Source organism: Candida orthopsilosis (genome assembly GCF_000315875.1).
Source record: "Candida orthopsilosis Co 90-125, chromosome 5 draft sequence".
Taxonomy (NCBI): domain Eukaryota; kingdom Fungi; phylum Ascomycota; class Pichiomycetes; order Serinales; family Debaryomycetaceae; genus Lodderomyces; species Lodderomyces orthopsilosis.
The window spans coordinates 891,618-902,583 of record NC_018298.1 but is presented as its reverse complement, the minus strand read 5'-3'; the positions used below and the strand labels follow the sequence as shown (position 1 = coordinate 902,583).

General features: G+C 34.4%; 4 protein-coding genes across 4 annotated transcripts; all 4 read right to left on the bottom strand. All coding sequences in view use genetic code 12, as the record gives it.

Annotated features, from left to right (window-relative positions):
• On the bottom strand, positions 1-1,224 carry CORT_0E04070 (Pmt6 protein mannosyltransferase; the record flags this gene model as incomplete). The annotated part of the gene is made up of 1 exon (XM_003870076.2): positions 1-1,224. A coding segment is annotated over one exon (1,224 nt), but the record flags the coding sequence as incomplete, so codon positions are not given.
• Positions 1,225-1,436: 212 nt separating this feature from the next.
• Positions 1,437-2,849, bottom strand: CORT_0E04060 (Ipk1 protein; the record flags this gene model as incomplete). Its single annotated transcript, XM_003870075.1, has 1 exon — positions 1,437-2,849. The coding sequence occupies one exon, from the start codon at positions 2,847-2,849 to the stop codon at positions 1,437-1,439; it is 1,413 nt and encodes a 470-aa protein (XP_003870124.1).
• A 1,977-nt stretch (positions 2,850-4,826) lies between these two features.
• On the bottom strand, positions 4,827-6,872 carry CORT_0E04050 (Ncp1 NADPH-cytochrome P450 reductase; the record flags this gene model as incomplete). Its single annotated transcript, XM_003870074.1, has 1 exon — positions 4,827-6,872. One exon carries the CDS (start codon positions 6,870-6,872, stop codon positions 4,827-4,829), a length of 2,046 nt encoding a protein of 681 aa, XP_003870123.1.
• Positions 6,873-8,918: 2,046 nt separating this feature from the next.
• CORT_0E04040 (hypothetical protein) lies at positions 8,919-10,049 on the bottom strand (the record flags this gene model as incomplete). The annotated part of the gene is made up of 1 exon (XM_003870073.1): positions 8,919-10,049. One exon carries the CDS (start codon positions 10,047-10,049, stop codon positions 8,919-8,921), a length of 1,131 nt encoding a protein of 376 aa, XP_003870122.1.
• Positions 10,050-10,966: the final 917 nt, after the last annotated feature.

The window sequence follows — 10,966 nt, the reverse complement described above, 5'->3', positions numbered from 1 at the left end:
TTCAATTTCAAACTCATTATTATCGTCTTTAAAACCATACGTGGTGATTTGTTGTTCCCCTGATCCTTCAGGATAGTTATGGGCGTGTGAGTGTAGCAAGTTGGGAGACAAACCTTGTGATCGAATAGTTACAATTGAGCCACTAGCAACAGTTCGGGGTCCAAATTGCAAATTATTCCCTATTAACGATGCTTGTAGTAAAGTAGATATAGATCCGTCACCAGGGCCAGTATGGTTCAATACCATAAAGTGAACTTTGAAAGCAAGCATATATATCACAACGGGTACAACAATTAATGACGTTCCTCTCAATGCCCAATGCTTAATATATGTTGTCAAGTTCATTGTATCAGTCGATGTCAATTGGAAAAACTTCATCATCAAATCATAAACCGTGTATAATCCCACCAAAACAGTCACAAATAGTCCAACCCATTTCACTGAACAAACACAACCAATCGCTATTCCTGTTAGTAGAAACCATTTGAAACCCTCCTGGGACATCTCTTTCCGCTCCAGACACACTTTGTGGAGGTTAATCAAGCAAAAGAATGTAAACACAGTGAAGAAAAGCAACATCGAATCAAGCAAGATGAATTTGGACAAAGTTAGTGACAATTGTTCAAATACAACCAGTAATGATATAAACCAACAAGTCCATTGGTCAAATCCCGCTAGCACTGCAGTTCTGTAAGCCAAGGGAGTAACAAGTATACCAAATATACAATTGAACACCCGCATAAAGACAAAGTCCATACTGTCGGGGAATTCCTTCCCACTTTCAAACTCAAATGTTCCGTCATATCCTGTCAAATAGCCAGATAGAGCAACAAGAAGCTTGCCCAATGGAGGGTGGACATCAAAATAAATTTCTCTTTTCAAGTAGTACGAACCAAATTTTCCAAAATGAGCCTCATCCCATACCACGTACTTGGCTGCATCTATATGATATATTCGAACCAATGCTGATAATGCAGTTAGAGTCAAGGGACTAATATATTTGATGAAGGCCGAGCGTGTGGGCAGCTGACTCTGTATTTGCAACCTGGATGTTTTCTCTATAATGTCCTTGATTTCATCGTCTTCATGGGAGGTTTCTGTAGAACCGTTGAATAGGTGTTGATTCAAAGAGATGTGTTTTCTGCGAATGGCAGACTCATGGACGTTGTTGGAATAGCCAGAGGATGTCGAGCCACCTATTGTCCCATCAATAGAAGTTGACATAGCTCACAATTGATAGTAATGTAACACTTGTAAGTGGGTATTTAGTGTACTGTTTGTATATGCTTGAATCAGTTACCAATTCACTGGATCTATTTTTTTTTTTCGAGATCGGTTGCACAATCGGGTTTACGCACAATGCTCCGCCCATTTGAAGTAAATACACGATTTGGTGATTAGTTATTATCTATTAACAATTACAAAAATATACCAGTCTAAGAATTAGTATTTTCTAGACTCCCGTATTTACAGCAATGCCTCCAATTTGGATTGTTCAGATTATAGATTCCTTGCAACTCATGTTCAACTTGTAACCAGTACTTGTATTTCATTCTACTTTTCAAATCCAAATCGTATATGTTGCACGTAACGAGATATTTTCGTCCCAGTTCCTCTTGCCTTTTAGCTGAGTCTTGAATCTGGGATTGGTCTTGGTCACGATAGGTATGCGATGACTCTGACAGGGGCGTTGTTTGATAAGCACCACCAAAACCACCATTGATATGTGTCGGTGATGCAGTTGGTAAAGTTATTAGATTGTTGATATTGTTGTGAGAATTATGAATATCATTGTTTCTATCGTACTTTTCAAACTTTATAAATAATCCCACATCACGTAAGGTCATAACTAATGACAAGTTTTGTGATACATCCAGCGATGAAGTCAAGTTTTCAATCAAATCATTCTTATTATTGATCTTTTGGTATTGCTTTAATTTGGCAAAGACATTATGATCGGGATTGGACAAAAACTGGCAAAACAATTGCTTCAAGGGGAAATTATTTTCAACTTCAATAAGGTCTATAATCTCTTTTGGAATTTTAGAAAAAATATCATCTAGTCCTTGATCAATTGTGGTGGGATATAGTAAATCAAGAGGACAAAAGTGTCGAGGAACATTGCGTAATTGATTAAGGGAACAAGTTCGACAATAATTTGATGATTTGTTGTCATATAACCATTTTGGTTTGATTTCAAAGATTATTGAATTGATGGTACCATGTGAAGTCAATGGAAAATTGGCAATATTTTCATTCATTGGGTGACCATTGGGAATAATATTGTTGTTGTTGTTGTTGTTGTTGTTGTTGTTATTAATGGGTGGCCGTTGTTGTGAATCCGGCCCAGTAGTTAACAGACTAATATCTTGAGTCAATGAAGAGTAGTCTGCCTTATTGCGTGTGTGATTGTTCTCATTCTGTCTCAGTTGTTGTTGTTGATTACCAATAGTAGTATTAATATCATCACTACCCAAGTATAATTGACAATGTTTCAGCAAGGCAATCTTTGTATAATTTCCATCCAATATATTTGGAATTAACAATCCATATCGTTCATTCAATTGAAGTTTAAATCCAGCACTATCTAACCCTCTAACGAATTCAGAAGTTAAGACAATCAATTGAATGTCAATAATTTGTTTTGGAAACAAATGTTTACATTTCAATTCGATAAAATCATATAATTCACAAGTACTAATATATTCTTCATCTTCTTTTAGTAAACGTAGTCGTAATAACTTGTGAGTTAGGTAGTCATTAGTACCAGTGTATTTGAATAAGATATTGGCTGATCCGTTTGCAAAGTAAGACCATTCTTTAGGTGAAGTGATTTTGTATATTTCCATACCTGTATGATGATACCCCTGTCTTTTATCTCTTGTCTTTTTTCTTAACTCTGTGAGGCGTTTGTTTCTTTTGTTTCACTTGTGTGATGTAGTTGAGTTGAGCAGTATATAATATAGTTGGGTGTAGAAAACAAAGGGGGAAAGGGAAGGGGGTTGAAAGTATACTGGTGGTGATGAAATGGTGTATAGTGATGGAAAGAAAGGTTAGATTTTGTCAAAATGGAAAGGCAATTTTCAATTAGCAGCAAAAACTCAATTTGGTTTTGAAATAGTCAAGAATTGGGTGGTGTAAGGGGTTGAGTAGTATATATATATGTAGTTGTGGGAAAGATACGAAGGGAGAAGGTAAATATTGGTGTTTGGTTTGTTGGACTTCTGTGTAAATGGTGTAGTGTGTGGTTGTGGATGTGATGTGATGTGATGTGATGTGATGTGATGTGATGTGATGTGGTGTGGTTGTGGTTGTGATTGTGATTATGATTGTGGATGTGGTTTTCAAAGTGTTACAAGTGTTGAGGATAAAACAATTGATATGTTATGTATGTTATATTATATTTCTAGTATTCTCTTTTGTAGTTTATGAATGTACGTATGTACAGTTGTTTGGGTATGGTGGTTAATAGTAATCAGTTGTTGGCTAGTAATTGATATATATATGTGTATATATATTAGTTGATGTTGTGTGTGTGTGTGTGTGTGGACGGGTGGGTGTATAGGTGTCTGCCTGTCTGCCTGTTGGTGTTGGTGTCTCTTGATTTAAATTTTTGATTTGAATTTGAAGAAGGAAAAGAAGAAAAAAATGTAATTTCTTTTTTATGCTTTTCTGAGTTTGAGGCGAGAGAAAGAGAGAGACAAAGAGAGACAATAAGACAAAGACAGGCAGAATGAAATTTTGTAGTTTGGTTATATTAACAGTGTATGTGTATATATATATATGTTATTAGTAGTTAACCAGACAACAATAACAATAATAACACTATTGAGTATAACTACATGTACATATGCATATAGTTAATAAGATAATATGTAATGCTAATGTTTATAAGTAAGGGGGAAAGATCTCAACAGAGCTACCATCTGAAATTCCACTAAAGTAAAAGACGCGATTGTTTTTCTTTATTTGTGATAATCTTAAATCAACAACGTATACAACTAACTAACTGCCTAGCTGATTTCGACAGTTTAATCAATAGGCTATATTCTTCTCATTTGAAGTGTATTAATATATATTCTCTGATATATTCTCTGTTTATTTTCCTGTATTCTTTATTCACATCTTTTTTATAGTTATGGTCCAATCTATTTTTGTTGTTTGTTGTTGTTATATTTGATATTGCCTATTTTTATACAAATTAAAATCTTTAATCACACAAACCCAAAACCCAAAACCCAAAACCCAAAACCAAAATTAAATTAAATTAACAATTGTGTTTATTTGTGCACGTGACTTGTTACTCTGTGTTATATACTTTGTATATGTATGTGCTCTTAGTCTTGCCATAATATAAATATCTCATCCAAACGTCTAGTAAGATCTGATACCCTTCTTGTATTACATTCTCAAAAGTAGAAATAGTTAGTTTTAAGTGTGATTTTGTGTAATGTCACCTTTTCTCTTCTCTGTAGGTTTCTTAATATAAAACACGCCATTTACATTTACATCGAGAACTACTACTCTCTATATCGCAATAAATTTAACACACATGTACACCTTACACCTATGTATGTACGTATGTATGTTAATATATATATATATATATACATATATATATTCTCCTAAATAATACCAGTTTATATAATTGTCCCAATACTTCTCTTCTTCTCTACTTCTCTACCCCTTCTCCTGTAAGTTTTAGTGCAGTCTCTAAAAAAAGACTAAGAGGGACTAAAACTAAAACTTTATAGCCCTAGTTTATTCAACAATCACCTTCCATAAAAACATATGCCAAAAAAACATATGCCAGAAAGAAACACCCCTTACCAGACATCTTCTTGATATCTATTTTGCACCTTCAAGCTTCTAATCAATTCTGCAGCCTTTTCCAATTCAATATCTCTTTCTTGACTCAATACTTTAGCAAATGACAGTTGTACATCTCTTGCCATATGACTAGCATCTCCACAAACATAAATTATAGCCCCATCTTGTAACAATTGATTAATCTTTTTCGCTTGTTCCAATATCTTATCTTGAACATAAACTTTTTTATTAGGATTGGCTCTTGAAAATGCAGTAATCAATTCAAATGATTCACCCAATTCTTTAGCATATTGTGGCCATTCGTCACGATATAAATAATCTTCATCTTCATTTCTACATCCATAAAATAACAATGATGAGCCAACATTAACTCCATTCTTCAATTGTTGAACTCTTTCTCTAACAAATCCTCGTAATGGCGCAACACCTGTTCCTGGTCCAACTAAAATTATTGGTGTTTTAGAACTGCTAGGTAATTTAAATGTTGATCTTCTAACATGTATTGGTAATTTATAATTTTGAAATTTATTTCGTGGACCTTTCAAATCATAACTAACAATTGGTTTATCTGAAGATGAATTCTTGTTAATTTCAATATTTTTCAATAAGTTAGTAACAACACCAGTAACAACTCTTCCATCTGATTCAGCTTCAGATTCAACAACTGCGGTAATATCAATATGGGTCTTTTCGCTCAATGACGAAGACGAAATCGAATAATAACGAGGAGTGAAATGTTGGACATTTTCAATCAAGAATTCAAATGGGACCTTGGTCCATGGTTTACCATTGGAAAGATGCAATAATCCATCAGCAATATTGAATTTCTTGTGAGTAATCTCTTCTGCATATTTTTGTTTATCATTGGCAACAGTGGTTAATCTAGTCTTTGTTTCTTCATCTGGTGCAAATGCTGCGATTGAAAGGAAAAATTGTCTTGAAACAGGACCACTAATTTCCAAATGATGTCTAATAACTGCCTCATATGTGATTGGAGTAGGGAATGGGATCTGATAAGTAGAATCAAGTGCTTTCAAATCAAAAACAGTATCACGTTGTTCAGTTAAATCAAACGCTTTCAAGAAAAGCTCAACATATTCGTTGGCATTGGACGGCCAAATTGCTAAATGATCACCAGTAGTATATTTCAAATTAGAATTAGAAAGATCAAACTCAACGTGAACACAAGATCTTTCCTTGGTAAAAAACAACTCTTTCACCTTGGTTATAGGAGCCAAATAAGGATGAGAATGATCAAATGGACCTTTCGATAAATCAGTACCAGCTTTAGTGTTAACATATGACTTATCTGGTTCACCCAAAGATACTGAAGGATCATCAATAGTTAAATCATCCCTAACTTCCAATTTTAAACTTGGTTCATACTTCAATTCTTTTTCTTCAAGATCCAAATTATTTCTTAAAGAATCAAAAACACCGTCCTTCCAAGCAAGGAAATCTTCATCCATAGTTCCTTGGCCATCATCACCTTCTCCATACTCAGCAAATCTTTCGGCCCCTTTTTCTTCCAATTTTTGATCGATTTTTCTACCAATAGCATTGAAAAATTCATAAGTGGAATTACCCAATCCAAAAACAGTATATCTCAAAGCACTCAACGTATCTGCCTCATTATCCAAAAAGTCAATAAATTCAATGGCATTGTCAGTCGGTTCACCTTCACCATAAGTTGCCATAATGAAAAACACCAAAGTTTCATCTTTAATATCACCAAAATTGTCCCAATCATAATCAGCAAAATCAGCAACCATAGTCTTTAAACCAAACCTAGCACTCAATTCACGAGACATCTTGTTACAATAATCTTCAGCAGTACCTGTTTGAGACCCAAACAAGAGTAACGTGTTTTTGTTGTTTTTCGACAATGTTGCCAAAATATCACGAGAATTGCCTCCAGCAGTGTCTGTGTGTAAAAACCCACTAGATTCGGGCTTGGTAAAAAATTGACTCTTTAAAAAGTATACAGTAACTGCAACTGCCAATACAATGACAACTGTCAAGTCCAATCTATCCAATGCCATGATTTTAAGTCAGTGTCTGATGAAAATATAATTGTTTGTTATGCAAAAGAAGAAAAGAAAAAAATTGATGTGGAATTCAGTGTGCTCAGTTTATATCCTTGTAGTAATTGAAGTAAACCAAGATAGTAATGGTAGTGGCTTTTCAATGACTCTGTAATTGATCTGATAATATCAACCAGTGAAAGAAAGTAAAGATGGATTGTTTAGAATTGTTGAAAGAAGAAGAAAAAAGTATATGAATTGAAAAAAAAAAAGTGGTGGTGGTGGTTGGTGGTGGAGGATTAACACGAGACACAAACAAAAAATTATCATGCGAATATCGGAGAATCATTGGAGAGTTGTATACGATACGAATATATAATCTATATACATAAATCAAATAACGCAAATCTACCGGTAATAAACACACGGACCGTTAGCATGACTCCGTGGTGAACTTTTCTTTGCTATACACAACCAGAAATAAGTCTCTTGTAAAAAGAAGAGTTGAGGATACCACAAGTTATCTTGTATTTGTCTTGTGATTTTTTTGTTGTTGTTGTTGTTGTTGTAGTAGTAATCTATGATTCCATCTTTGTTTTTTATTTTTTTTTGACGTGTCGTCAATTTTCTTCTATACTTTTTTAATGTCGCAAGTTTTTCAAGACATCAGGCTTTACGTGGGGTAACTCATTATAACACTTACTCTTATTAGCCATATTGGATTCTGATATTGCTCCTCTTAACTGTATAGATAACCTTCCCCCACATTACTCTCATCCCTATCCTGCTGCATTTATCATGTGCAATTTAACTAGCTCCACCTGAAATGAACTGCTTCCATTTCCACAGTATATGATTGTTCGACTTATTGTGTAGTTTAACACATGCAAAAGAATTACAAATATGTATATATATATATATATATATATATATATATAGTTAGTATCACAAATAATATAATAACAACGGAAATAACCACTTGCATTGGGGTTGCATATACCTTCTATATTGTCGTTCGAAGATAATTAACTCACCTACACCTCTTGCAATGCTTGGTTGTAGTCTTTTTTTCCCCTTTCCAGATTTCCTTTCCGTTCCTCTACGGTTTGCCTACTGAAACTTTACAGTATGTAGTGTACCAGAAAATATTTGCAACAATACAAACTCAACATCCTTTTATTCCGATCCGCTAGTCTTTTTCTTTGTGTTGCATTGATTCATGTGGCACTAGACTTGCTACTCCTCTTCTTCTGCCTTTTCTTCTCCAAACAAAAATAGAGTATACTTGAAGTAGATTAACAGTATGGGTCCTCTCATTTTTTCATATCACATACTTGATATTATTCTTCATAGTAAATGGTACAAATTGCAACAAAACCAATCTATTTTGAAATATTCAAAGACTTTTGGTTCTATTTTGCTGTGAATTACCTCAAAAGATAATAGAGTCTAATTACAAAGACAAGTTAAAACTTATGGCTGACCTTAGCTTTACCCCTTCACTTCCAAAAGATGAGGATTTTGACTGTTATAGCTCAATTTCAGACCGTCAAAATTTAGTCACTGTTTAACGGTTTCCCTTTGACAAAGATTAATCTTTGTAAGTTAGTGGGTGGGGTAAAATACGCGACGGACTTAACCAAAGCTAAATAAGACACAAAAACAATACACAGACATCTGAAGTGGAATTGAAAGTTTGCATTACCTATGAGACATCAGAAAACGATTTCAATTTAAACTATACACTGTCCATGGCAACACTTTGGACTTATTTATCATCTAACATACTCAGACATCAAAGAGATATACCAGTTACACACATTGTTGCCTTCGCTAACCTTTTGTGGGGATCTCCAGTCAGTACCTCGCTTCAATGTCTCATCAAATATGCATATACATATTGCATATATTGCCATACCCATGAGTCGTGAAACTAGTTCTCTAAATCATATTGGCAACACCGAAGCTTCAAGTGTTACGCTACAAAAACCATTCTTCATGACCCAAAAACAAGTGGTATCACAAATATAATGTCTTTCTTTCAGTGAACTAAGTTTATGCCATCTACGTTGTTTCTGTTTCTCCATTATTTGCTACCTGTATTTGTTGTTCTTCTTCCTCTATCTCTTTATTTTCATTTTTCAACTCAACCCCATATGCTCTTTCAATGGTGACTCTGGTCCTATCAGCAATAACTTCATTAAAGTCAGACCCATATAATGTCTTTATATATCCATATACTCCCATTGGTGTTAATTCGGTTATACTTCTTCTACCCAATGATATACTATAAATCTTATCATTTGCTGATGCATCCAATTGAACTTTGGTTAAATATTCGCGACTCACCAATTCTTTTAATATATCATCCCAATTCATATTCAAATTTGTATTTTTCATATTAACACTTTCAGATATACCAAATTTTTTCAAACTTCGAATCAATTGTGATTCCATTATATGATTTTCCGATAGTATCACAAGGGTGGTTACAAGTATCATTATTCCTGTCTTGACCAAGTCGGAATTCAGCCTAGGTAATGGGCTTTTAGTATATTTGGGTATAAAGAATCTTGCATCACCAATTTTAGTCTTGTCTAATGAGCTGTCAACTTTCTTCATCCATAATTCACCTAATACTTCTTGTGCTTGTTTCAGTAGACTACTGGCTAAAAAAAATCTGTTTCTAGGTAGTTGTCTTTTGGAGTTTTTGTCACCGTTTGCTGAGTTAAGTGGTTCAGTTTGTTTTCTCTGACTTGAGTGAAACTTCCTCTCTTGTTTAACAGTGGGAGCATCAACCAATGTTAACCCATAAATATTCTGTAAAATAGCAATGGCATCATCTAGCAACGAATCAGTTTTGAATCTTTTATTGGTGAGATACTGGTTTATATGCATCTTTTGAAAATTTTGACCTCTGGCATCCTTGGTTAGAATCAATTTTACAACATAATTGACATCATGCGCCTTATCCCCATCACCAAGGAAGCCAGGTGCACCACTGCTGTTGTTATTATCCTCCTCTTCGTATTCCAAGTCAGCTTGTGTGCTATGCTCCACTGTTTGTCTTCTTTTGCGATTTGATTGAGGATCTTCTACATAATCATCATCATCAGTCGCAGCAGCACCACTATCATAATATTGTTCATTGCCATCAACATCTAGCTCTTCTAAAGGAATCTTTCTCTTGGGCATGTTTGAATAGTAGATTGGTGTGTCTAAGACTGTGAGTGAATAGATAATACTTGAATGAACTATAAAGAAAACCGGTTTCGCTGTGACTGAGGATTTGATATAAGAAAAGAAATTAAAATAGACATAGAAACTTTAATTGACATACGCGTTTTGAGTAATACTTATACAATATGTACTACTATCCCAATTACTACTAACTATACCATTCCTTTAAGTTATATATTATATATATATTAACAGATTTAAATACGGTATTGACTATTTCTAAACATACACTATATTGAATTTCCTACAAAGTTTGTCGTTCTGAATGGTATCTCTTTATAGCTCTATCAACTAAGTATACTTGGATACAATACAATTTAGTAATTCAAAGCCGAGCAGACTGTGCATAATTAGAGGAAAACATTGTGCAATATAGCAAAGGATTGGCCTATACGTTGTATTCCATTACCAACAGACAGTATTCCTCTACATTTTTCGGTCTCGCTGTATAAAATATTGTGTATTGTGTATTGTGTATTGTGTAATCCTGCTATAAAATAAAAAATGGCTTCCTAGTTGGTACCTGTTTTTCGCAGCCAACACCTACTTTCCATCACATAGATTGTTCTACAATAGTACAAGGTCCTTTTCATTCCCTGTGATTGCCATTAGCATGCTTGTTCAGTATTTTGGGAACTTCCTGTCCCGTCTCAGGCTTTTCAGAGTACCGATTTAAGTGCGACATGGCACACCACGACTGGAACTACTAAACAAGTGAAAAACCAACATGGTGTTCCATTGATTGAAACCGCGAGAGTCACACCAATACTATTGTTGCTGCCAGTAGAGAGTAATTCCAATGCCTACGTTGCAAATTTCGTCCTCCTCTTAACGTAATACTGTCACCTGGAAAGCATTATGCTCTATATACC